Genomic DNA, 27417 nt, shown 5'->3' with positions numbered 1-27417 from the left:
GAAAGACAACTAAAACATAATAAAGTGTTAAAGTTCTTCCCTTCTTCCAGGGAGAAGCTAGGGGCATTATGAGAGCTGTATGTGGAGCCCTGGATTGGCCTGGCCAGAGGCCAGAGGTCAGGAATGAAGTTTCAACACAAAATGAATAGTACATAAAGAAGTTCTACAGAAGAAATTCAAACCTAAGGCAAAATTGAACTTACACCACAAGCAACAAATTTGCCCAAACATGTTTCCAGTGTTTCCAGGTCACTTCTTTACTTTGAGGGTGACAGAGCATTGAAACAGGCTGACCAGAGAGGCTGTGGAGCCTCCTTCTCTGGAGATATTCAAACCCCACCTGGATGCCACCCTGAGCAGGTGATCTAGGTGATCCTGCTCGGCAGGGGATGGACTAGATGATCTTCAGAGGTCCCTTCCATCCTCGGCCACTCTGTGATTCTGTGATTCTGTAACAAAATCCCACTAAAGACACCTTTGTAAAAATTAAGCCCCCATACCAAATCAAGTATCTGAGCATTCCTGCTGTCATCAGCTATGCTGCATAAGATAAGGCAGAGAAACACATCTCCCAGAGAAATATCAGCAAGGCTTACAAAGCCGTGGGGAAAGTGCCTTCAGTGCCTCGGCAACAAACATTGTCTCCACCCCTTCCACCCGCCCACATCCCAGCCCCAACCATGCACAGCATGATTTCCACCTTCTTGGTTTCGAAGCCAAGACAGGCTTTCGAAAGAGACAGGCACCCTGTCAGAGCAAGAGCTGCATAGTCCTTCATCTCTGGATGAGGGGGAGAGGAAAGAAAGCAAGCAGCAGAAACAGGGGCAAAGGGGGGACAGAGGAGAGGCTCACCTTCCTGTGGAGGGATTCAACCTGCATTCAGCTATGTGGAGCATCACTCTCCTGTGGGGCAGCATCCTTCTGCCGTGTGCGGCTGGAACATCTTCAGTGATGTAAGAACCTCAGCTGCTTCGCATACGCGCACTGGTCTGGGGGGTGCTCTTGGGGGGTGGCAGTGTTTCCAAAGAAGACGGAAGGAGTTTCTTCATTTCTCATATGCCCAAGTTTTCACTTGGTCTTCATGCACCCTCCCCACCACGCTACCCCCACTACTTGGCTCTCCCTCTAGTGCCTTTGGTGTAGACCAGGTACTTCTGCAAGGACTCAGGTCATACCAAACTTGACAGCTTTCTGCATGTGTTTAATTCTGACCTGCCAACATGTCATATGTGCTCCTGTGTTCCAGAATATATTTCCTTTCGGGCTTTGCTTTTCTCCCCGGAGCCAGAAGTTGTCATTTAAACCTTTAGCAGACAAATCTGGGTGCCTTTACAACCTGGGCAAATGTGAGTCCAAGGTATCTAATACAGATGATCTTTGTAAAGCACTGTGCTGATTCTGTCCTAGCTGGCCGTGTGCTCCCTACAGTAGATGTAACAGTATGAAGTATGTCACTATGTTAGCTGCGTTTCCTCAAGCCATGTGTGGTGTTGAATGCACAAGCTTAGTTTTAAAAGCCTGTTCTAGTGGGAGTACAGCCTTGGACATACTCTATAGGCTGATACAGCTTCCAATCAAATAAGGCTTTGCTGCTGCTTGTTTCCTACTGTTGCCTTCAGCATGAAGCTTTCCTTGATGGTTATACTGCTGGCTTCAGCAGGAAGTCTGCTGTCACACCTGCATGTCAATGCTTTTTGTAGCTTTATCAGAAGGTAATCCAGCCTGGCTGTAGGGATCCTTGAAAAACAGCCTCAGAGAGGCTGTGTGATACTTTCATAGCTCAGCAGGCAAGGACATGGGAAGAATCAGCAGAGGGGTGTGAGACAATGTTCTGGAGTAGAGAGTGCACCAAGGGACCATCAGGAGCAAGTGAGGTTTAGGAAGTTCAAGGAGTAAGCCTTTAGTACACATCGCATCCTTTGGCATTGTGGCAGGCAGGAGGTGCTGTGAGTCGTCCTAAGAAGGAAAATCAAAATGTTGGCACCTGTTACCATCTCCCTTAATATTAGCAGCAGACAGGCTGCTCAAGGCAGCTTGACAGCACTCGATTGTGAAAGCATTCAAGGCTCCTGGCCAACAGGACTTTGACTCTCTCTTGCTGTGGTTATGAGCTTCAGCTGAGAACTGCCAGCAGTTCACATCTGTGAACTTCACCATATCCCTGCTGTTCTGATCTTTCAAGGCCTTGCACTCCTGTTGCTGCAAAAGGTGCTGATGCTTGACACAGCCTAGGGGCAGTAAGCAGGAGTAAGTTTTCAGACCTCCTTGAATGTTGGCGTTTCTTTGGTTCTAACTGCTGCAATACCATTTAAGGTGAAACAAAACAAAAAGGACAGCTTGTTGGTGTTACCCATGGGCACAGCTATGACAGCAGCCACAGATGTGTGAGATTTGGAATGAGAGCGAGGGTGGGTGTGTGAGGGGCTGAAGAAAACGTGTTTATGAGATGCTGTGTCTGGGACATGAGGTCAGTACACTGGGTCTCGTACAACAAATGGCATTGGTTTTGGAAGCAGAGACTGTCTCTTTCTGTAACTGTATGCAGCATGTACTGTAGCCTCAGTGGTAATGCTTACACTACCAGCAGATGAGAACAGTGTGATCTGCTCTCACCAGGATTGGCAGTGGAATAAAGCAACCAGAAGTCTTACTAAGAAGTACCCAAATCCCAAAGTCAAAACTCATCCCATCAGAAAATCAATTTCATCTGGGTTATCTATCTATCTATCTATCTATCTATCTATCTATTTATTTTTAAAGAAATTATGCCGTGGCAATACCATCTCAGCTCTACCACCCCTTCTCAGAGACAGTGTGCCTCCAGCTCAGCAGAAAACAAGCAGCCCCAATCCATGTGACAGTAACACTGCAAAGCAAAGCTGGGAATGCAACTCTAATCACGCAGACCATCTCTCAGCTCATCTTCTTCCATTGCACAAGCTTCCAGGTGAGGAGGATATTTTCAAGGATTGTGAGTAGGGTGGCTATTTCATTTTCTGCTTTTGCTGGACTGGAAAAACAGTTAACTGTGTCATCCCACGGGACTCTCTTAATCAGGCTCTGGATCTTCTGCTTCAGCCTATACAGATTCTTCCTGCTGTGTGCCTTTCTATTCTTCTAGAAAACATTCTGAAAAGTACTGTGATATCTTTCTGGGCAAGAATGACTGGAGCAATAAGAAATCAGTATAAAAATCATTATTACGAAAGACTGGGGATCCACAAACGAGAATCAGCTTCAGTTATGGTTACAATTATGCCTGCAGGTCCCTCCCCCTGTTGGACAGCCAGAGGAAGTAGCTTTTATTGAGATCACAGCCTTGGGAGCTGATTCAGAGGTTCAGAAGAAACAGAAAGTCCTAATCAAGCATGCAGAGAAGAAGACTTTAATCCAGACAGACAAACCTGTGTACAAACCTGGACAGATTGGTATGGTTATAATGCCTTGTGTTGTGAGAGGAGGGACAGTCCTCAGGCCACAAATACAGGGTAGCCTCCAGCTCCTGTTGTGGGGCCTGCACCGCCTCCAGCTCTGTTGGAGGCTGTTCCTGCTTTGAGGGATTTGGGGATACCTCTGCAACGTGTCAGCATGGCATGTTTTCTGCACTATTACCCATACTAGGACAGTGTGCTAATGTGAACAGGGCTTGTGTGTTTTGGCAGAGGCATGAGAAAAGGCCCACATGGCACGGTGTTGTAGTCATGATTGCTCCGGTCAGACATGGTCTGTGACTGCCCTGAAGCCTTCTCTCCCTCACAGACTTCCTCAGAGGAGGATCATGGTGCTGCAAGCCCCCCCACTAACACAATTCAGATTACTTCAGTGCAAAGCTGTTTTCCCCATTATCTCTCCACCTGCTGCTGGCACTGACCTTCACTGAAGGCAAGACTGAGGGCTTCAGTGTAGGTCCAATGTCCATAAAAAATGCTGTTTCTCACCAGTGCAATCAGCCTTCCCAGAAACCCCATACTGTCCCTCCTACCATTTTTTTATATTTTTTTTTTAGCAGGCTACCAGCTCAGAGCAGGTCTTTGAACTTAGGCACTAAGCTTCTGCCCATACCCTTTCAATGAAGCACACTGGCACATCCATACATATTAACAGACTTTCATTTAGAATCACAGAATCATTAAGGTTGGAAAAGACTTTCAAAATATCTGGTCCAACCAAAGTCACCAGTCCTGTTTTTCTTTTGCTCTATAGTCAAGTTGCGAATCGTAACCTTGGATCAGAACTTCATTGCCAGCAATGAAACAGTAAGTCAAGAGGGGAGAAAACTTGGTGTGTCTGAAAGTGCTGTGGGTTGCCTCCACGTTTTTTGGATCAGCGTTTAGCCCTGCTAGGTGGACAGCTAGTCTCAGTCTTGGTTTCGGTGCTTAAAAACACCACTGGGTAATGCAGATACTGCTCATGATGCTGGGTCCCATGCGATCCTGGGGCGTTGCTTAGGGAAGGCTCATGGATGACTGAGAGACAAAAATACTGGGGTGGGGAGAGGGGCATGAGAGGTGGCTTTCCTCAAAGTGTCCTACCACTGTTATTTTCTTCCCACAGCACCGCCTAGTGGAACTGAAGGTAAAAAAACTTTGTTGAAAGTGGCGATCTCCACCCCTTGGGGAAGACAAAGGTTTGGAGATGACTGGGGGGAGGATGTGGATGGAGAAAACCAAATACCTCAGAATGAAGGAGAACAGCACTTGATTCAAGCTATCACACTCCTCAGTGGTCACTCTAGTGGATCATGCCTTAGGCAGCATGTGCTGTCAGAATTGACCACCCTCGCAGTGATCTTGGGGATATGCCAGCTCAGATCACCAAAGGGGCATTTGAGAGGAACCACCTCTATCTCTTAGTGAGACCTGCTGGCAGCAAACTACAGTTTTACAGCAGTTAGTGAGATGGTAGAGAGCAATAACACAATAGAATGGCTTTCTCAATGAGACAGGGAGAAAGGCCCTATAGTCTTTAAGCTGGGACTCACCTGAGCACCATAGCTGTGTCATAGGTCTAGGCTCTCAGGATGACTATGTGCACTCAAGCCATGCTGTGGTAGCACAGGTATTCTGGAAGTGTCTCTTTTTGCACTTGTAAATAACCATTCTCTATGACTGCCTACACAGGACCCCAAAAGGAACCGAATTGCACAGTGGCTGAATGTTACCCCTGTGGGAGGCATTGTGGATCTGTCCTTCCCTCTGGCTGCAGAAGCACCAGTTGGAGAGTATACCATCAAAACTCCTGACCGCACACATACCTTCAGTGTAGAGGAGTATGGTAAGGGTCTAGGGAGCTCACAGCAACAGAGAAAAATTCATTCCCTCCAGATTCCCAACTTCTTGCAGGGCTGAACTGGCCTTGCAGCTGTGAACAGCTGTGCTAGTTGCGCAATTTGTGCTAGCACCTCAAATGTCCCACCATGTGCTAATAGGTGTTATCACTGACTTTCACTCAGACCCACTGGCTTTCTCCTTCCACATGTCTTGAGGAGGGACTGAGGCACTGTCCTGCAACTGTGCTCTGTGAAGTGGACTAAAGCTGTCTACTCACACCACACTCTCTTAGCCATGCTGCTGTTGCATTCCTACAAGGCCTTGTGCCAGTCCTGTCAGGGACAGGGACTGCCTTTCTGTGAACAACCATCTGGGGAGGTTCTGGACATCTGGGACAAACAAGCTCTCTCTCCTTACTGCATTATATTTCTCTTGCTTTCTCACAGTTCTGCCCAAGTTCAGTGTCTCCATCCAGATGCCTCAGGTGGTCACCATCTTGGAGGAGACCTTCCATCTCCATATCTGTGGCATGTGAGCTGACTTACCTTGGCAGAAGCTGCATTCTTACTCTTTTAGAAACTGAGCAGCTATCAGTAACCAAGCGCAAAAGATCTCTGCCAACTGTCCCCCTTGCTGATGTCTGGTACCCTGACATCCTCTGCTAAGGAATTCTGCTGGACTCTCACCTTTCTCTGTATTCTCTCTCCCTAGTTATTTATCTATGAGACTGAAAGTAAGACAGTGGATCTCCTTGGTGGGGCATGTGCCATACATTACAGTACCTCTGCTGCATTGATTACTGCCATTGGGGAGGGAATAATGACTCAGACTTGTGGCCAGCACAATGTCTGCTAGCACTGTCTAGTGGGATTAACATAAATTTAGAGAGGAGAATTCACCCACCACTGCCTTCTGCCTTAATCTGATTAAGTCTTTGTAAATTCTTGGCTCATGATCCATGAAGATATTTCCAGCTGCTGGGCTGTATAGCTGCAAACCACAGGCTAAAGCAAATATTATTTGTCTTGAGTCATTGTTTCTATGCATGTATGTAAGCCCTCTCTGCTATTTTGCCAGGTACACATACGGAAAACCAGTTCAAGGTAGTGTGAAGGCTGTGGTGTGCCGTAAACATATCCAGTATAAAAGGAAGTCTCCCAAAGCCAAGCGTAGTATTTGTAAGGACTACACTGGCAAGGTGAGCACATGGGCTATCCAATACTCCTGAAAAAGAGAAGAACAGGGGCAAAGAGAAGGAATAATGCTAACGTAAGATGTGGGGTGGGGATCAGCTGTTGAAGCAGCATGTTCTTCAGTCCAGTCAAGGATGATAGACTAATACGCTCTTAATTTCCCTGTGAAATAATCGTAACCCATCTCAGTAATTTATCTAAATGCACTTTGATGCACTCAAAGGAAGAAGCATTTGTAGACAAGCTATCTGCTGCAGATTTACCTACAAGGCAGGTATTGTGACAGGACAATAAAAATAGAGATACTGTCCACATCAGTTGACTTCTGCTGGATGCCTTTTAGCAACAGATTTTCAACTGATGTAAAGAAAGATGTATATACTGTTTCCCAGAAAGAGCTGTTTTGGAAAGACAGAGATTACCTCTTATGTATAAGCAAACAATTGCAGTTCAGCATAAGCTTTACTCATTTATCTTTGGGGTTGAATAAATGTATCTACATTTGTTTACATGTTTTTAAATAGCCCAGCATATATATATCAAAGATAAATCCTGCCAGAGCAGAAAACATCATGTTTCAAGGAGAAATGGCAACTAATGTTTCCTAGTGGCAAGTGAATGTGTAAAGGGTGTAAAGCATGTTTCATACACACATGCTTGTGAACCAGGATCTCCTATTCCTCAGTGCTCCAGAAAGAAGATGGTTCATGCCGGTATGGGCAGTGCTCCTTTATCTCAAGTGTCTTAGTCACGTAATTTAGACTTCTGGGCCTTGGGTTTAATCTGCACAACAGAAATGATTAGTGCATTCATAATCAGTTAACAGATTCATTTTCACTCCCTCAGACAAATGAGGATGGCTGTTTTACCACTGAGGTGCATGTTAAGACCTACTACCAGAAGCGTACTGACAATTACGATTTCAACCTAGAAGTTGTGGCTGCTTTGAAAGAAAGTGGAACAGGTAGCAAAAAAAAAAAATCTACATTTTGTGGAAGGTCTTTTTATTTACACTCTTACAATATGTTTTCCTTTGGGTTTTCACCTGCAAGACTCCCTGTGTCTTGCACACAGGGAAAACGTGTAACTTTATACACTGGCTTCCAGGGGGCAGGTGTTCAGAGGGTTGTGTCTTTCCTGGAAGCACTACAGCAGCATGGGGCGTACCACTGAGTTCTAACTCAAACAGGCAATGTAAGTTCTTCCAGTTGTAAGATAGGCTTTACCGGTATGCTTGCTACTCTAGAAGTTGTTCTGGCCATTCTGGCTCTGACAGTCACCTTGGTTTATCAGAGGTGGACTAGAGCTGCTGTTTCTCCTCATCTGGTTACAGGAGAAATGTGGACCAAGCCACATTCTTTTTTTTTTTTTTTTAAACCACATTTTAGGAAAGTCCTTTGGAATGAGGAGGGGCTTAGAGTAACCAGTGATAACCTGATCCCTGACTGAGCCCAGAGCTAAATCTTCCATCCTGGAAGGTGTCCTCTCTTCCAAAATGTTACAAACCATTCCTTACAAGAAAATGTTTCCCAGCCTCTTGCTGAAAGCAGTTAATACGTATTCACTTACCAAGCAATGACAGTGATTTCAGTTGGGCACCACATGACAAGACAGCAGACCGTAAAATAAGTTGTGTAGTCAAGGGGAAATGCTGCCTTATAGCGACTGCTGTGAGAATGGAAGGAGAATGAAAGCGGATAATTGGGAGTGGAACAATTTTAAACAAAGTCAGAAAGAGCATTTGTGTCTGGCAGAAACTCCCTGGTAGACCTCTGTCCTTCCAGCAGCTCACAATGTAGGAGACACTATTAACAAATACTGTGTGTTAAATGACTTCTGAAGCGAAATGGAGAAACTACAGTTCCCTGTGAGTGATACTCCAACATTTACCTCCATCCATTCAATCCTTCTGCCTTTGCTCATACACATGATACTCACTTGCATGCATCTCCTGTCTTTCTTAGGAGTGGAGTTCAACACCACTGAAAACTGCAAAGTCACTTTTGGTATCACAACTCTTCAGTTCTGGGGGACAAACTACTACTATCAGCAAGGAGCTCCCTACTATGGACATGTAAGCAAACAGAGCAAAAACGTGGAATGTTCAACCCGAGGGGATGGCAGACACAGAAATAATGAGTCCCCTTGCTCTGAGCTGTCCAAAGCTCTTCTATCCCAGTCTTTCCTTTGATGTCTCCACCAAGAGGTAATCCAAAGGTGTGACCACAGAATAGGTACATAGCTTTGCCAGGTGGGATGGCTTCTGCATAAATGGGGAGGCATTGGAGGAGTTAGGGAGGCCACACTGAGAATCCCTTTGCAGAGAGGGGAACTGAGTCTTCTGCTGTGAGGCAGATTTTCACTCCCAAGGCCTCCAATTTTCTGTTTTCTGCATTGTTGCAGCTGGAACTCAAAAGTGGCAATGGGACCCACCTGAAGAACAAAAAGGTGATCCTTACAGTGTCCTATGGTAGCAGGAAGCAGACCAAGACCTACTTCACAGATGACACTGGGATGGCCTCTTTCATCTTAGAGACTTCAGCATGGAACAACAGTGAAGTTCGACTGCAGGTTAAGGCCAATGATTACACTGGATTTGGCTAGCACTAAGCAATGCATCCCTCAGATCCATAGTCGATGTCATTGTCTCTGTATAGCCAGGGAGGTGGCAGTGCGGAGCAGTGAAATGACAGATCTAGGGCAAGAGAAATGAGCCAGCATTCTGATGCCACACACAGTCCTTGAACAGTCAGGAGACATGATGACAGACAGGTTTGTGGGCAAAGGCTGTGTGATGTTGTGACTGAGGTCTATCTGCGTAGCACCTCTGGTTGAGGTGGAAAGGGCTCTGAGGCTGGGCAGGGACAGAAAAAAAAGAGGAAGGACTCCCATGAGGCATGAAATGTGAAGTTGGAAAGGAAAGGAAGGAAAGGAAAGGAAAGGAAAGGAAAGGAAAGGAAAGGAAAGGAAAGGAAAGGAAAGGAAAGGAAAGGAAAGGAAAGGAAAGGAAAGGAAAGGAAAGGAAAGGAAAGGAAAGGAAAGGAAAGGAAAGGAAAGGAAAGGAAAGGAAAGGAAAGGAAAGGAAAGGAAAGGAAAGGAAAGGAAAGGAAAGGAAAGGAAAGGAAAGGAAAGGAAAGGAAGGAAAGGAAAGGAAAGGAAAGGAAAGGAAAGGAAAGGAAAAGGAAAGGAAAGGAAAGAAGGAAAGGAAAGGAAAGGAAAGGAAAGGAAAGGAAAGGAAAGGAAAGGAAAGGAAAGGAAAGAAGCATCTGAAAATACACGTAGAGAGGAAAAAATCAGTGACCAGTTCACTATATATCACCCTCATAGCAAAAGAACTAGGATATAAGAATCTTGGATATAAAAGGAAGGAAACTTAGGAGAGAAAGAAGGAAAACTAGTAAGGAACCAGTTGCTGCAAGTCAATCTGGATCAAAACAGGTAACCAGGATAGAAGGAGCAGAGTGGGAGCTAAAGATGGCTGCCAGGTATAGGGAAATGACAGAGAAAAGTTCTGTCTGATTTCCCAGGAACAAGGAAGGCTTGTCTGCTTCTCGGGTAGGTTTCTAATACCTGCCATATCTACACTTCCTGGTCAAGTCACTTCAAGGCAAGTCTTTCCTTTTCATCATATTGTATATAGTATCTTACATGAAGGATCTTGACATGGCTGGAAATCTCTAAAATGTTAATTAACATCACAGTCTCAGTACAGATAGATCATAGTTTAGAGATGAGCAAGGCTATTGATCTTCAGTTGTCCCCTGCCATCCCTACTGAATGGATCAGGGAAATTGCTAGAAGAAATATGGTGCGTGACTGGAATAACACTGAACAGTCAAATACATTATCAGGGCAGATCAGTGTTGATACTTGCCCCACATGTACCATACAAATGTGAAGGGTTCAGTGGTTTGATCCAGGGACTATTACACCACCCTGCATGACTGAATGATTAATCCTGCTCTAAGAATAGCAGAAGCCTCCTCCTTGCCTTCTTCTGTACTTTTATTTCTCCTTCCTTCATGTCAGTATAGCGGTGCTTTCAACACCTTACTGTGGGAGGGTTCAGAGGCTGCTGTCCCATCAGTCACAGTTTTGTCCTGGGGAGATTGTAAGAAATCTTTGATGACTGAGTCACCTTTTCTATGCCACAGGCAAAGACCCAGCCAGAGGAATTCAGCAGTCAGAACGCGAGGGTGTCTTATGGTACTGCATCCCTCACATTGAGGGCCTTCTACTCCTCCAGCCGTAGCTCTGTGAGGATCCAACCAGTGCAGGCAGTGCTGCCCTGTGGGGATGTGCAGCAGGTCACCGTGAATTATCATCTCCTGGCCACTGAGCTGGGGGACGGGGCTGCTGGAGCAGAGTTCTACCACCTGGTGAGTGCAGAGCAGCACAGGCAACGAGGTCAGCTTTGCAATGGGTTTGTGTTGGCACAGGGCCCTTTGCTGGCCCAGATCAGCCCACTGCTCTGTTCATTCCCTTTTAGGTTTTGGCCAGAGGATCCCTTGTGCATCATGGCCAAACAAGAGTACTTCTTGATCCACCAGTAGGTAAGAGTGTCTAAATACCAAGAACAGATAAGGACCCAACAGAAAAACCTACATGGGGAAGGACAGAGAGATCTGAGACCAACAGGAAACAAAAAAGCTAGAAAAAATAATTCAAGTGGAATGGCAAATATGCTATCTCTCTTCTGCCTTCTAGTTTTTTTTTTTTTTTCTGATCAAATGAAGAAACTGTCAGAAGTTAGCTGCCAACCAGGAATTATTAGAGCCCTCCAAGAGAAAACTCAGAGAAATATATTTGCCACACTCCAGTGGAAAGTAATTTCTCTTGCAAGCATGCAGTGTTGCAAGATCCCTCATGATATAAGATCAGTGCTAAAAAATGGCACTAACCTACAGCCTGGTCTAGCTGTGGCCTCCCCAGAAGCAAGAGAGAATAGCTTTTTATCCAAATAACTGTACAGAAGTATTGTAGAGGAACCATTTTGCTGCCATAATCCTTACAGACAGACCTCCTTGCCTTTTCCTTTACTGCTGTTTCTCCTTCTTTGCTTAGGTCAGTATAGTGGTACTTTCAAGATCAGTCTTCCCATTGACATCATTTCAACCCATGGCTGTGCTCTTTGTTTACACTACCTTCCCTGAGGGTCAAGTGGCAGCTGATAGCTTCAGCCTGAAAGTCTCCAAGTGCTTCAGGAACCATGTAAGTAACACGCAAAACATAAGGGGGTCATAGGCTGGAGTGTAGCCAATTAACTAAAAACTGACAACAAATGTCCAGCAGAACCCAGTAGTCACAGACTCCTCGCTCAATGTCTTCTGCCCCTTTTTCTTCTTCCATTTCAGGTGAAGCTTGGCTTTTCAGACACAGTGGCTCTTCCAGGATCAGCTGTCCATCTCCATTTGCAGGCTGCACCACGCTCCCTATGTAGCATCCGTGCTGTAGACCAGAGTGTACTTTTGCTAAGGCCAGAGGCTGAGCTATCCAGGGCTAATGTGAGTTAAGGCTGAGCCCTGCTGATATTGGAAAGATGCCTTTTGAATACCTAATTACAGTCACTGGGTAATCAGACACAGTGCATATATCAACAGGTATTTAAATGGGACAGCACATGGCTTCATGAGGAAAAAAAATGAAGGCAAACATCAATCATCAGCCAAAATTACCGGTTTCTGTGGATGGATCTAATAGAATAACCCACTGACATGCCCAAGTACAAACTAATGACACATTCTTGCCAAACTTAGTGTACTTTGCAGCAATGGCAACCAGATGTCTAGGACTTCCATCTCCTGAACCACCTTATGACAGCGCTCCAAGAGTTATGTTAGAAGATATGCCCAGTGTATGATAGGCTCCATAACTTTGTCCCAGCTCACATGAACTGGACAATCCTTCCATTCACAGACTAGACTGGAAATGGTGCTTTGGCAGTGGAAATGTCTAATTTCTCACCTAGACCTGGGATGCATTATGTCTGAGGACACTTGAGCTGCATCTTGACACTGTCTTGGCGAATCCGGATGTGCCCTCAGTCAAAGAAGCCTTCTAAGGATTCTTACTGGCCTCCTTACTGTTGCATTAAGCTCTCAGGTGAAAACTATGAGCCACAGCTAGGCACATAGTGTTACTGTTTGTTCTACATATCTGAAACTTGTGAAGGTTTTCTGTGAAGATAGAAAACCTTTGGGGATGGATTTTTGTGGCAGGCAGGATCCAAGCTCTGCGTCCATCACAGAGAATCTTGCCAGCCTCTCAAACTAACGTGTACTGTTTTCATTCTCTGCCTGCAGGTGTACAATATGTTCAGTTATCCTCAAGAGCACCCCAGTATCCTCACAGACTCTTACAGTGACTACTGTACTGTCCACAAGAGTTCAGGAACCACCAGTTCTCAGACCACGCTTCCACCAACAACTACATCACCCTTTCTATACAACAGCTATTCTTATGCGGTGTCCCAGCCAGATGTCTATGGACTTCTGAGGGTAAATTTAATTTCCATAAACCCTGAAATACTAGAGCTGTGCCCTTTTGTATCCTGGATCAGCCCAGAGCAGCTTCACAGATTGTTCTTCCTGTAAACACAGCAACTTCATGTTCAGAATTTGCCAAGCTTTTGAAGTAATAGATTTCTGACATCCCATGCTCCGAGCTTTATAAATTCCCATTGATCAGGCACATCCCTAGAAACCGGCTCCCCACTTATCCAAGACTCTAGGCCCTCATACTTTGTAGTGGTTGGAAGGAAAGGGAAGAGTCAGAGGAAGTAGGAAGTTGGACCTGGGCTCTGTGAGTAGGGTGGCTCCACGTTCTCCCTGTTTAAATTTTCAAGTCAGTCAGAGGTGTTACAACACAGGGTGGTTTATATGTTGCGAGGTGGGGACAGAGACAAACCCCAGACATACCACTCCCTCCACTGAAATCTGACTTCTTTTTCTTCCCCTTCTTTCCCCCAGAATTCAGGTCTAACGTTTTTAACCAGCCTTAAAATCAAGTCTCCAATCGAGTGCCGCACCCAGACCACTTTCTACGACTACATGTGTACATTTTAATTTATCCTGCTTCTTTGGAAATCACGGGTAACATACAGGTTGCACAAGGGCTGCTAAACGTGCAGTGTGTTGAGGAACTGGGAATGGCTTCCAGAGATAAGTGGGACATTGGACATGAGATGAAAACCACAGGAAGGGGAAGGGTCCTGACATGTCTAGTGCACTGGAGTGGCAGAGGGTTGACTGCAGTGGTACATCTGCTTCTGGCAGACAGGAGGATAATATGGCCAAGGGGGAAAAGCTAACTCTCCCATAAAGGAAGATATGTTTTTAAGACTAAGAAAGGTCTCACTGTAAACCAGATAATGAGCCAAGATTGGCTCTGGGCAGTATAGTATCCAAGTCTTTCAGCAGAGGCTGAGAGATCAGAAGTGTGGGCAGGTGGAGTTCTTCATGGAGGAGCAAGCATATGCTGAAATCCACGTGCTGAGTAGTCCACTGGAAGTAGTGAAATAGGTCAAGGGCATCTTGGAGAGGACAAGGGGGATCAGAGTGGGAGAGGGAGGAATGGAGGACTGGGTTTTTCCCAGCTGAACTGTATCCTGATCTCAGCAGTTTCATTCAAAGTGTCTTTGAATGAATGCTTGTATTCCCAATAGCTTACGACCATCTGGAAGACTTGGAAGACTTGGATCTAGAACTAGATTATGCTGTTGAATATGCTGAGTCAGAGCACATCGAGCTGGGCAGCAAGGCAGGGCCAGTACGTGCCTGGTTTCCTGAGACGTTCATCTGGAGTCTGGTCCCCATCAAGTGAGTAATTGTGGGCTGTGGCCCCACACGGACTTCCTGTCAGCCACAGCAGACAGAGAATGGGCAGGAGCAGAGCCAAGGCATTACCAGCTTCCATGCCCATAAAGAAAAGGGGAGTGTGAAGAACTGGATAAGGAGTTCTGCACAGTTCCTGGATCTTGAGATTTTCCACATGACCCTGGGGAACTTAAAATCACAGGCTCCTGTAGGATGGAAGGGGCCTCCTGAGGTCTGGAGCTCATCATCCTGTGCAAGGCAGATGAGGTTTTAGATCAGGTTGCCGTAGTCAAGTTCTGAGTGTCTCCAGGGATGGAGACACAAACTCCTTGGGTATCTGTTCTGGTGTTTGACTGTTCTCATGGCATATTTTTTCTTGTCTCAAGTCAGAATTTTCCATGTTCCTGTTTGTGTTTGTTACCTCTCATTGTATCAATATGCACCTCAGAAGAGATTGGCTCCATTGTCTCTACACCTTTGCATTAGGTAGCTGTAGAAAGCAGTGTGATTTTACCATAGCCTTTACCTTTAAATACTGAACCCCCTGGTTCTTTCAACCTCCTATTTTACATCAAATGTCCCAGCTCCTTCATCATCTTGATAGCCCTTCGCTGTACTCATGCAAGTATATCAGTCTTTATTATACCATAGGACAAAAACGGGACACAGTACGCCAGATGTGGCCCCACAAGTGAGAAATATAGGGTAAAAATAACTTCCCCCCAGTAACTGCAGTCTTCTTAATATAGTCCAGAGGTAGGTGACCTTCATTGCTGTAAGGGCAAATGAGATGACTCAAACTCAATTTTTCATGCACCAGGATGCCCAGCTGAGGATGTCCTTTATCCTATTATCCAGATCATTAATAAAGCCATTAAGCAGTGTTGGTCCCAGTATAAATCCTTGAGGGATGCCACAGGCAAACAGTCACCAGTTGAATTTTGTATCACTGTTCACCATCCTTTGACCGCGATGATCAAGTGAGTTTTCTGCCCAGTTTATGATCCACTTATCTGGTGCACACATCACTACTGTTGCTACAAGGGTACTATGGAAGACTGTGTCAAAGGCCTTTCTGGACTCAAGTTCACTGTTTTACCCTTATTCACACTGTTTGTCATCTCAGCTTTCTTGATTTTGCCATGTGCCAATGTTCTCCATCTGTAAAATAGGATCTTTACCACTCCATCTCATCTGGCTGGATTAATCACAGTTCAGAGCAGGGACCACCTTCTGTTTTGTGTATGTGGGTCTGTAAGTGGATCTTTTAATGATGACTGCTGACCTGTGGTTGGGAGTTTGGGTCTAGTCACAGCTCATTCTTGGCATTACAGGGGAAATAGGTATGGGACTCTGCAACCCCATTCTTCCTCTCACTTCTCTATATCCCTGCTCAGATGAGTCCCTAATTCAATAATACATCTGAAAAATATTTATAGTATTGCCTTTTCCCCCAACTGCCTTCCTCATGAACAAGTTGGTTGTATTTCATAGGTGTTCCATTTCTGTAATTTCCTCTCTAACCTCTGTTGACCACAACAGCCCAAACAGTATTAAAATGTACCGCCTCTTCATATGGCAACCAAATGTGACAACTGTGGGCATGGTTATTTTTTAATAGAGTGAACACTATTACTACTATTGCTATTACTATTACCATTGCTATTCCTATTACTATTATTCAGGTTAAGGCTGTGATTTAAAATCAACAACAGGAATCTTTTTTCTGTGAGTACTGTCACATCAAGACGTGTTCTTCCAACCCTTCTCCTCCCACAGATGCCTAGAAATCTTCCCAAACACCATAAGACAAGTCTTTACAGGGATAGGGCTTACTTCTTCTGCTCTGTTTTCTCCTCAGTGATTCAGGATCTGCTGAGTTATCTGTCACAGTACCTGATAGTATCACAGACTGGAGTGCCATGACTTTCTGCACATCAGAGACCCATGGGTTGGGAATCTCAGAGACCACCAGCCTGCGAAGCTTCAAGCCCTTCTTTGTGGAACCCATCTTGCCCTACTCCATCTTCCGGGGAGAGTCATTTCCCCTGACTGTCAAAGTTTTCAATTACCTGAAGCAGTGCATGGTGGTGAGTGGCTCCCTCCAGAATTGGTGTTGGGCAAGGGAATGTGTGGTAACCATACTTTAGTGACTGAGGCCCTCTTCAGAAATCATCTCTTCAGAAATCTCCACACACCTCTATCTCTGTCCAGGTTTTCCTTCCCGATAATCTCAACACTGTAGGGTTGTGATGCCCATGGGCTGTTGGTGGCCCACAGGTATTGCAACAGGGCCATTATCAAACTCACCCTGGGTCTAAATGACATTTGGATCAAGGAGCTTAAAATAGCAGTTCTGTAACCTGAATTCCCTTTCGTTTCACCTCTAGCTCCAGCTTAGCCTAATGAACTCCAGTGATTTTGAATTTGTGCATGCAAATGTCAGGTTCACCATTTGTCTGTGTCCCGATTCAGCAAAGACATTTTTCTGGGATGTGAAAGCTACTAAGCTAGGTAAGAGGAGGACAAGGGAGGGGCAGGGTCTCAAGCAGGAATGGGACTGGTCTGGAAGGGAGAGTGACCTGTTATGGGAACCATAAATGAGCAGCCTTAGGCTGAACAAACTGAAATGTAGGCACTGATGTGCCACCTTAAACTTTTGTTCTCTAGGGAAGGTGAATTTCACCGTCACTGCGGAGGTGATTGATCAGAAAGATGTGTGCACTGAGAGTACAGCTGTTGTGCCAGAGTCTGGAGGGAAGGACACAGTGGTTAAACACCTGCTGGTGAAGGTCAGTGTGCTTCAGGTTCCTGGTGGGATCAGAACTGGGTCAGACTCAATACAGCCTGGTGGGGTGGGTGTAAGAAGGGAAATCCCGCTTGTCTGTTGGCACATTTCCCAATGAGGCTAGTCAAGGAGAGGTTCTTACGGTAGGTTGTGTAGGGTTGAGAGCTGAATACCACCAGTCTGGATATGCTTGGTAGGACAGAGACATCAGAACTGATTGCTAGCAAGGCATTGTAGTCAGAGGCCATGCAGCAGCTAAGAAACCTGCTTCCCAGCAAACCTTCACCAGCAACATGCATATCCCTGCTGTCTTTTTAAAGCCCTTTGCAAAGCCCATGAGGATGGAAATCTTGCAGGAAGGTGGGGTGCTGTGCAGCTGATATCTCAATTATTGCTCCCTCTTCTGCACTGACTAGCCTTTTCCCCACCAGGCAGAGGGGCTGCTGGAGGAAAAGACCCACACCTCGCTCCTGTGCCCTAAAGGTAGGTGCAGATACCAGAGAGATAGGGACCAGCTTAAAACTGGGGCAGTACGTGTGTGAGAACCATGGAGACCAAACAGAAGCAGGGTGGTCTGTGAACAAATCCAGGAGCGTCTAGAAGGGCATGGAGAGGGGCAAGTCAGGGATTTTGGAACTTTTATGGAGAGGCAAAGACATTCAGCTTTACTCAGTAGCACAAGATCTTGGCAGCACAAAGCTGCCACATGACAGAGTCACACATCAGTGGGTGGCCTGATCTTTGTGTCACCCTCTCTTTTCAAGGCTGACTTCAGTACAGATGAGGTGATTCCAGCCTTTTTTACACCATCTCCTGCGGATGCCTGTGGCTCTGCACTCTCCCTCCTGCCTGTTGCTATGCTGATGCTTTTGCCATTTGCAGGAACTTCAGCTTCAGAGACAATCACTTTCACTTTGCCAGAGAACATGGTCCTCGGGACAGAGAGAGCCCACATCTCTTTCTTAGGTGAGATCCAGAGGGGACTTAGAATGTAAGAGTTTTTCCTGCAGGATTCTTTTCTTCTAGTGCTGCTTCTGTAACTTCTGTAGCGGCGTAACAAGAGGAAATGTGTACAGGGAGGTGTAATATTGGGTCCCGATTCTTCCAGAGAGTCATCCAGTCCTGATCTCTCTTATACAAGTGACACTGGGCTAGATGGGCTTGTAATTTTGCCAAGCCAAGAGACATAGATGAATAAAATATTGCTATTATTACAGGGCTGCACCTTTGATCATATAGATCTGCATGGCCAGAGCCCTGTAGACATTAAAGTCACCTTAGTGTGAACAGAGGTGAACTGAGCCCACTTTTAGCAGGTTATCTGGAGAATCAGTGAGCACAGATTTTTTTATATGCCAGAATATGTAAAGCTGCCAAAGCTGTGATTCTGTTGTACAGGTGACATTTTGGGGACAGCACTGGACAACATAGATGAGCTCCTCCAGATGTCCAGTGGTTGTGGTGAGCAGAACATGGTTCATTTTGCCCCCAATGTCTTTATCACACGATACCTTCAAGAGACAGGACAACTGACTCCGGAAATCAAACAGAAGGCAATTGGCTATCTGGAAAGTGGTGAGTGTATTTCTGCTCATGCTGGGTTATCAAGCTGGTGATGTTCATTACGCTAGGTTGTACAGTGGGGACCTCAGGGGAAAGGTGATGCTGAAAAGGATTGGTACAGCGTCATTCATGTGATGCCATGGGAATTACAGTGTTGTGAATCAGGCTGCCGTGTCTCAGGTAAACAAAGGGTTCAAGACACCTTTAAAAGCTCTTTGCTGAGTTCCTCCAAGACAATGCTTTCTATAGTGATCTGCAAACTTATTGTCAGGGCAGATTGTCACCTTGAGAACATGCCAGACACAGAAAATTTTCACTACTTCCACTCTCTTCCTGCAGGATACCAACGGCAGCTTCTATATAAACACGCAGATGGCTCATATAGTGCCTTTGGGGAAGGAAGTGAGCCAGGGAACACATGGTAAGCACGGATGTCCAGACAGAGTTGAGGAACAACAGCCTGACCTGGTCAGGCTCAAGCTGTCCTGGATTTTGGCCTGGGGAACATAAGGGTGTCTGGAGATGTGCAGGTATTTCATGTGGACACCACTTCTGAGGGTTTTTGGAAGAGCACCACGAGACAGTGAACTGACCTGAGGTATTGCTGTTTGACTGTTTGTGTTTGGACACCCCAAACAAGCCTGCTTTTGAAAACTTGGCTGCAAAGCCTTCTTCTTCCCAGCTTTTCCAGTGTGCTTTGTTCCCAGAGGGGATTTGGGAAAGGGGTTGAGTGAGCAGCCTTTATACTTACCAAATATCAGCCCTCGTGGGTTTAAATCACAGATGTGGACTGTGTTGGAATTGGAAGAGGTCCAGGGGAGCACTGAACTGTCAGTGAATTTTCTATCTCAGACATCCTCTTTCTGCAAATGGGTGAATCTGAGCTTGAGTTTCAATAGCATCTATCTCATGTGCATTGCTTCGAGTTCTCAGTCTGCTCAGAGGCTCTGACATGCTGGCATTTCTCCAGGGATGAGATAACAGAAAACACAGAGACTTTTGTCTCCTTCTGGAGATGGATGTCAGTAACTAATTCAGTCTGATTTTCTTCACCCTTCCTTGGCTCTAGGCTGACTGCCCTTGTCCTCAAGACATTCAGCCAAGCCCAGGACTTCATCCATATAGATGAGCAGAACATAAAGGATGCTGCCAGTGCCCTGATTAAAAGTCAGACTCCATCTGGCTGTTTCAAGAGTGTGGGGAAACTCTTCAACAATGGCCTGATGGTATGACATACTCTGGTTGTTTATTGGATACCTCAGGGCTGCTTCACTTTCTGGCTCAATGTGGGTGCCAAAAACAAATGAACCCTGCTGCAGGAGGGTGGCTCTGATGTGCTCAAGGTCACCCTTGAGTGACAGTCAGGGCTGTGCTTAGTCATGGTTGCATTTTTGTTATTCCCTTGGTAAACAGCTTCCTTTCCCATTGCTGAACTGCTGTTTCATCCTTCAGTCTGAGTTTCTCCCTGTACAGAGAGAGTCAGAAACGGAGTAAATGGAGATTAATCACAGCCACCCATGTGAGACTCACCTTACCAGGGATGTGCCTTACTCAGTCAGAAACACAGCACTTGTACATGCACAGACACACACACACAGCACCACCAAAGCAGAGCCTGCAGCAGTTCAATGCACCGGACCTCAGATAATTATTCCTCCAAGTGAAGAGGGTGGTACCTTTCATTTCCCCTTGCAAAAGCTATGTTTTATTTTGGTCCTCCACACCCTTGCCGCTCGTTCAGGCATTCAGCTGAGGTGCTACTGTGCAGCTGGGTTGTGGGAATATCACTTTCCCCTGGCGCTGAAATCTGCTGCTGCAAATGCTTTGCAGGGAAGGGGAAAGGGAAAAGGGAATGTGTTCTGTGTTCAGCAGAGGGTGATAAGCTACACAGAGGAGCTTGAGGTGCTGTTTTTGGGAAATGGGACCTGCTAGAATAGGTACCAGCTGTGGCACTTCTTTAGCTAAGGAATGGGACCAGCGCTGTTGTCTCTGCTGGCTTGGAGTTCACTCAGTGGGCAGAAACCTGCTCTTTTCTCATGGCATCTCTCCTCTTCTGTTTTGTGGTGGCTGCAGGGTGCAGTGGAGGAAGGACTGGGGCTGAGCTCTGCCATCATCACAGCTCTCATACACGCTGGGACACCACGCTCTGTGAGTAACAGCAGGAGGGACACGCTGTGTGTGCAGCCGTGCTGCAGACGGTACAATGGCACCCTGCTTTTGTTCACACAGGAGTGCATGATGTGTTTCCTCCCCGTGTGTCCTGTCCCTATTTCCACCCTGCCCTGCACACATCAGGGCTGCATTCCCTCCCCATACACCCTGCTATCAATTGGTGTGCTTTTATTTGCATCCTAGGACCCAGCTGTGCAGAAAGCTCTGAAATGCATAACGGACCTGGTCAATGCTGACAGCAGCAGTTCCAACCTCTACAGCCTGGCACTAGCTGCAAATGCCTTTGCAGTAGCAGGTGATAAGGCACTGAAGCAGAAAATCCTCAAAAGACTGGATAAGGCAGCCATAAGATCAGGTACCAGAGACTGCAGGACAGGCGAGAGGGGTGTTGGCAGGACTGTGTGGAGAACTCAGGGCTGAATCACCAAGAGAATGTGGGGCAGGAGGGGGGGAACACTGGCAGAGCTCTGGGGAGAGCCCAAAGCTTGGATAGCCTCTGTTTGCCACAGGCTATATCCATACTGTGAGACAAACTTGCTCTGTGGGTGATATCACAGTCCTGATCTCCCAGTCATCCAAACAAGGGGAGTGTCATGGATATTGCAGAGCTCCTCCCCAGCCTGCAGGTCTGTTTTTTATTGGAAAAAGCAGGATGTGGAGGACAAATAGGAAAAGATGTACCCATATCTTGTCCCAGTTCATGTCTTTACTCAGTGCCTAGGAACTCCAAGGTCATTAGATACAGCTACAGGCTCAATAAGTCTTCCTACTCTCCACCGCTAGATGCCCAAATATTCTGGAGTCAACAGTCCAAACAGGAAGAAGATTCCCTACATTGGTATCGGGCTCCATCTGTTGATGTGGAATTGACATCTAGTATCCTCATGGCTCACATTTCAAAGTCAAGCTTGTCTTCAGATGAAATCAGAAAGGCATCCCAGATCGTGTCATGGCTCATCAAGCAGCAAAACCCTTATGGAGGCTTTGCTTCAACCCAGGTAATCCCCTGGGGCCATTGGCAGTAAAGAACCTGCTGTCAGCTGTGGTTTTGTATTAAAAAAAAAAAAAAAAAAAATTTTTAAAAAAAAAAGATTTTAAAAAACGTATGGATTTACAAGCTCCTGGGTGTTGATGAGGGGTAAATATTTGTATTGCTCTGAGTTAATCCTGTGCTAAAAGTCCAAGGGGAAATCTCAACCAGGGAGGGAAAAGCTAAGGACTGGGATGCACAGGAAACAAGGATTCTCTTTTGCCAACTATGCATCTTTTCCATCAGGACACAGTGGTTGCCTTGGAAGCCCTAGCCTTGTATGCAACCAAGACCTTCAGCAAGGATGGCCCTGATCTTCAGGTTTCTCTCTCCTCTGAGGGCTTCAGTAAAAACGTCCAAGTAGACAATACCAATCGCCTCCTGCTGCAGACAGTGGAGCTGCCTGCCATTCCCAGAGACTATACAGTGCATGTACAGGGCCATGGGTGCCTTTTCCTGCAGGTAATACCAGTCCCGGGACAAAAGGTCTGTCTGGGGAAAAAACATGGAAGCTGGGGGCCTCTATCTTGCTGTTAAGTGAAGGCTGAAAGCCTGCTGCAGTGATTTGCAGGAGTGTGGGGCTTCAGAAAAAGCGCGACTCTTTGCTCAGTCAGATTATGACAGGAAAAGGGGTAATGGTTTTAAGCTAAAAGAGGGGAGATATAAATTAGAGGTTAGGAGGAAATTCTTCTCTCAGAGGGTGGTGAGGCACTGGAACAGGTTTCCCAGAGAGGTTGTGGATGTCCCATCTCTGGAGTTGTTCAAGACAAGGTTAGATGGGGCCCAGAGCAACCTGATCTAGTGGGTGGTGTCTCTGCCTATGGCAGTAGGGGTGGAACTAGATGATTTTTGAGGTCCCTTCCAACCTGAGCCACTCTATGATTCTGTGATGATTCTATGATTTGGGGCTGGTAGGAGTAGCTGGGATCCAGCAGGGAGGAAACTGCAGTTCCCAAAATGAAGTCAAGATCATCGCCACCCAGTCAGAGCTGTATTTCTGCTCCAAGGAGTGCAGTGACCACCACCAGGAGCAGCACAGTAGCATCACCTCTGCTTCTGCCACATTATTTTCTCTTACACCAGTGCAAGACAGAAAATGGCAGCAAAAGACTAGACAAGGATACTCACCATCAAAAAATTGCTGTTTTATGCCAACTAGCCTCATTATGTCCTGACAGGCAATTCTGCAGTACCACATCCCTCCACCGAGGAAGGACCTCACCTTTGCTGTGTCTGTGCAGACAGAGTGCACAGCACCCGATGCCACCCAGTTTCCTGTCACCGTTCACGCTCGGTAGGAGACACTCAATTTCCCTTCTCCTCCCCTGTGCTAAGAGGCTCCTGGCACTACACCAGTCTCTTGATAGCCAGGATTCCCCTTTATTCATGAGGTCCAAGAGCTAAGATGTCCCTGTTCTTTTAACTACGCCACTCCTCAGCTGGGTGGAAGGTACAGGGCCATGGAGGGATGAGTTGGGCTGTAGTCCTATCTCATCATCATGCCAGTCATCACAAATTCTCCCAAGCTCTGTGGGTCTCACCTCCTTCTAAGACTAGGTCCCAAAACACTAGTGTTGTGAAGGTCCTGTGGGACTTCCTAAGTCTCCCTCCCTCCTGGTTAGCTGTCACGTCACTCTCCTCTGCTTTACCATTGCCTGATTTGGGACAGAAACTACCAACAGGACAAGAGGAGGATGTGATATTCCCTGCCCTGACTAGAGAAGGAAACTCCAGAAGCCCCCAAAGGAATAAAATTCTCCTAGGCTGAGCATAATTAAAAGATAAATCAGGGGAAACACAAAAATTTATCATAGTGCAGAAGCAGGTATGTTTACAGGAGGAACACTGGAAGGAAAGGCAGATTCCTCCACCTGTGTCCCAAAGCTGGGCTGGAGTATCTGTGGAGATCATGGCTCAGAAAGTAACATTAGTGCTGTCCCCTGGGTTCCTGCTGCAGCTACACAGGGAACCGTGTGTCCACCAACATGGTCCTGATCCAAGTGGAGCTGCTGTCTGGATACAGCCCCGTGGCAGATTCACTGGATGAGGTGAGACCACAAGTTTGCGTCCAGCTGGGATGGGAGTGGTGGCAGATGTGCGTTGTGCAGGTTTCTATGCAGAACCATCATCATTTCTGTGGGCAGAGAAACACTGTTCTTTTCCTTCTAGTAAATCTTTACACCCAGAGTCTCTTCCAAGCCACACAGGGATCTTCACCTTTTCTTCCTACTGCCTTTTCCTACCCCAAGCACTTTCTTAGCCATATGAACATTTTACCCACGCAAAGGTCAAATATGCCTGAATATTTCTGCTTCCTGCTAGAGTTTTTCTGATTTTTTTTTTTCAGCTAAAGAAAATGCCCTTAGTGAAGAAAGTTGAAAGTGAAGCTGACCGAGTCGTTCTTTACCTTGAGGAAGTGAGTGAATTTAGATTAATGTCATCATTAAGAGAACTGTGGGCTGGCAGATAGCTTCTAGCTTACTCATGCATTTTGGCTCTATTAGTATATTAAGTATTGAGAACTGCTGTTCTGCGTACCAGCCACATTTGCTAACCTGGAGAAGTATGTGTGTCAGCCTGCAGTATTTCAGCTTTAGAGACTGTATACGGGGCCACTTAATTGAAATGCAGCTAACTGATGATAAGACTACATCTGCTGGCACTGTTCAGAGACTGCTGAAAGTCCATATACAGTGTCTGATCAGGACTGGAGAGGTAGGAGTATCCACCCAGTAAATTCAGGCCAGTCTGAATTCTTAGAAAGCCCTTAAGTGGCTTGAATTTAGTAGGGCACATCCTGGATTGCACATGGAGTTTGCCAAGATCACCCAAAATTAAACCAAGTGGTTGTGTGAGCTGCAGTGCTCACTCCACAGCCTCGTTAATACAGCCTCGTTAAAACAGATTATCGACCACTCCAGGTTTTCTCTGGCTGTATGTAGACATATACAGCAAAAGAAACACGAGCTGGCATGAATTTAAAATTCTGAATTTCCAAGGAGCACTTCTACTGTTCTGTGATTCTTTATCTCCAGCTGTCATTCAGCCTAACCAAGTTATCCTCATAGAAAGCTGGTTATTGTAATGCATTAGACTTGCAGGAGGACTGCTTTTGTTACATGTACAGCACAGGGCAGAGAAAGATTTCAGCTCCAGCTGCCTGGTAGCACAAGATGGAACTGACCATCAACATCTTGTGTAACTACCATCATCCAACAGATGTTAATCCACAGCTTGGATGTGGCTGCTTCATGGTGAGAGTTGTGTGAGGCTACAGAATAAGAGCTGATGCAATAGGACTTCATATAAGCAAGTAGCCACTGTGGCAAAATACATGAAGGAGAAGAGCTGGATGGGAATGTGGGATTGGTTGGGAACGCCAACTCTGTATTTATATACTGAATGCACATTGACTCTGTGGACTTGATGCCTTTCATGAATTGAGTAAATTTTGGAGACACAAAATGGGAGATGGCCACAGAATGTGAAGTAAAAGGGTTTTTTTTGAGATGGACTAGAAGGCAGAGCAGATCTGCTGCAGTGGTGATGTCTCCACAGCAGCCTGGGTGAGAGCAGGTGGAAGGGATTGTCTTACACGACTTTGGTTCTGGCTGTAATCTGTGCATCTCTTGGTCTTAGCTGACTCGACAGCCTCATGCCTACACTTTGCTGATGCAGCAGGACATGCCAGTGAAAGACCATAAGCCGGCTAATATCAAGGTTTATGATTACTACATGCCAGGTGAGCTTAGATGCTGTACTGCAGAAATCACAGAAATGTCCCACTGGGAGGAACTTTCTGAAGCTGTCTTTCTGAAATTAGGCTTTCTGGTTTATGACAATACCATCCCTAGCATGTTTATTTAACTGCACCTTAGAAACTCTCTAGTGGTGGCCTTACCCTCTTGGGCTTCAGAACAGTGGATTTTTCTTTCTCTGGACTCAGAACTTGCAAGCCTGAAGTTGGCATGTGGCTCCACTTAATGTCTAACTCTTCCAACAAGAGACAGGCGAGAAGCTCGGAGCCATGCTTTTGTACACTCGTTTTGTGGGAGGCAACAAAGGAAAGGGACTGTAGTCACTGTGGTGAGGGGATGGTTTGGAAGAATGACAGTAATAATTTGTTCCCTGAGATCTTTAGCAGGAGGAAAAGCTGGAAATGTGTCTATGATTGTTATTACTTCAGAAAGTGGGGAGTCCATAACGATAACTGACCTGTTTGGAACTTAAGGCTTCAACAGCTCACCAGCCCCATAGCCTGGGTGAATCCAAGCTAGCTGCAGCACCGAATCTTTGCTACATGCAAGTGGTTCCATGTGTCAAAGCAGAGGGGAGACGTGGGCTGTAAGCTAAGGGGACACCCCTTCTAGAAACAGAGGCATAACGCTGTGTTGCTTTAGGGAGTTTTTGGAAAGTGTATCTCACTGGTACGTTTTCCTCTCCTCTTTCAGAAGAAACAACGGTGATCAGCTACAATGCTCCCTGCACATGAGGTGAGGGCTGGACACCTGTTTTGTCTTCACAGGCACAGTTCTGAAGAGTTTGGAGAGGGAGGGGGATGCAGGCAAGGACTCTTGGTCAAGAAACTTTCGACACCACACACTGAGGGTAGGGAACAATTAGCGAGGTTAAGGGTGAATTCCTGTGTCCCAGTGGTTAAACTGAGGAAAGGGAGAATTGAATTTGAAGTGGAAAATTTGAGGTGACCAGCTCTTAATAGAGCTGAAGGCATGTTTCATAAAACAAGGGCTGACTGTCCTGAGTCTTACCACCAGTCCTGGCATTTTGTATTGAGTATACTTAACACAGTTCCTATTTGTGTTATTTGTCCTGCAATTCTGCAACCCTCCAGCCCTGTCCATGCAACATGCTGTGTCAGCTTTACTGCAAGGTCTGACTTCTTTTCAATGCCAAGCCTTCTGCAGCCTTCTGAGCCGTGCCAGGGAATGGATACCTGTCCCATCCCGCTTCCAGGCTGGGCAAAGGCAATGCTTGAACTCTGAGTGCCTGGTCCTGTTCTAAACTTTGCTGCATCTCCGTGCTTGCTTGTCTTCAGTCCACAACATGAAGAAAAACACCTGCTTCATGGGTCACCTGTGGGAGACACACAGCCCTGCCCTGGGATGCCTGCCACAAGCCCCACATTCTTGGTGAAGATGCTGCTGCAGGCTTTGTACAGGCAGCTAAGATGCACTTGTAGGACAGCCAGAGAGAGCTCTGTCCTTGACAGCTTGGCAGTCTTGTTTGGTCACGAGGCACAAAATAAAACCCTTGAGTTCCCAATGTTTAGTTTTAATACTTCCGGAACACAGACTTTTTTGTCCTTTTTTTTTGTCTCCACAGGAACAGGAACAGACATTCTCTGCAGTCTCTGTCCATCAGTCCTTTGTCATCCCTGCTAACAGCCACCACATGGAGATGAGAAGCAAAGAGAAAAGACTTGAAATTACCTTCTGAGCAATTAGTTTCCTAAAGGCTAGGACTATCCCAGCTTTCTTATTAAAAGTCAGTAGACTAGAAGTGTCTGGTTGAGTGATCATTCAGGTTTACTGTTTTTCTTCCAAACTAGGAAAATCATCTTTAGGAG

General features: G+C 46.1%; 1 protein-coding gene across 1 annotated transcript; it reads left to right on the top strand.

Moving 5' to 3' along the window:
• Positions 1–706: 706 nt before the first annotated feature.
• On the top strand, positions 707–27350 carry LOC137865815 (alpha-2-macroglobulin-like protein 1). Its single transcript, XM_068701289.1, is given in 37 exon segments — positions 707–953; positions 2761–2947; positions 3266–3428; positions 4204–4256; positions 4555–4575; positions 5121–5274; positions 5717–5801; positions 6348–6468; positions 7310–7427; positions 8428–8537; positions 8867–9034; positions 10618–10842; positions 10953–11016; positions 11528–11580; positions 11582–11674; positions 11818–11967; positions 12766–12960; positions 13432–13516; positions 14127–14280; positions 16139–16367; positions 16668–16791; positions 16948–17069; positions 17497–17548; positions 17948–18031; positions 18464–18640; positions 18968–19049; positions 19698–19854; positions 20702–20776; positions 20984–21155; positions 21584–21798; positions 22077–22292; positions 23009–23124; positions 23788–23878; positions 24178–24246; positions 25470–25572; positions 26282–26323; positions 27174–27350. Coding segments are annotated over 36 exon segments (4392 nt in total). The 5' UTR covers positions 707–885; the 3' UTR covers position 26323; positions 27174–27350.
• The last annotated feature ends 67 nt before the right edge of the window (positions 27351–27417 follow it).

Source organism: Anas acuta, chromosome 1, assembly GCF_963932015.1.
Source record: "Anas acuta chromosome 1, bAnaAcu1.1, whole genome shotgun sequence".
Taxonomy (NCBI): Eukaryota; Metazoa; Chordata; class Aves; order Anseriformes; family Anatidae; genus Anas; species Anas acuta.
The sequence above is the reverse complement of the archived record's forward strand: the minus strand, read 5'-3'. Positions and strand labels throughout refer to the sequence as shown.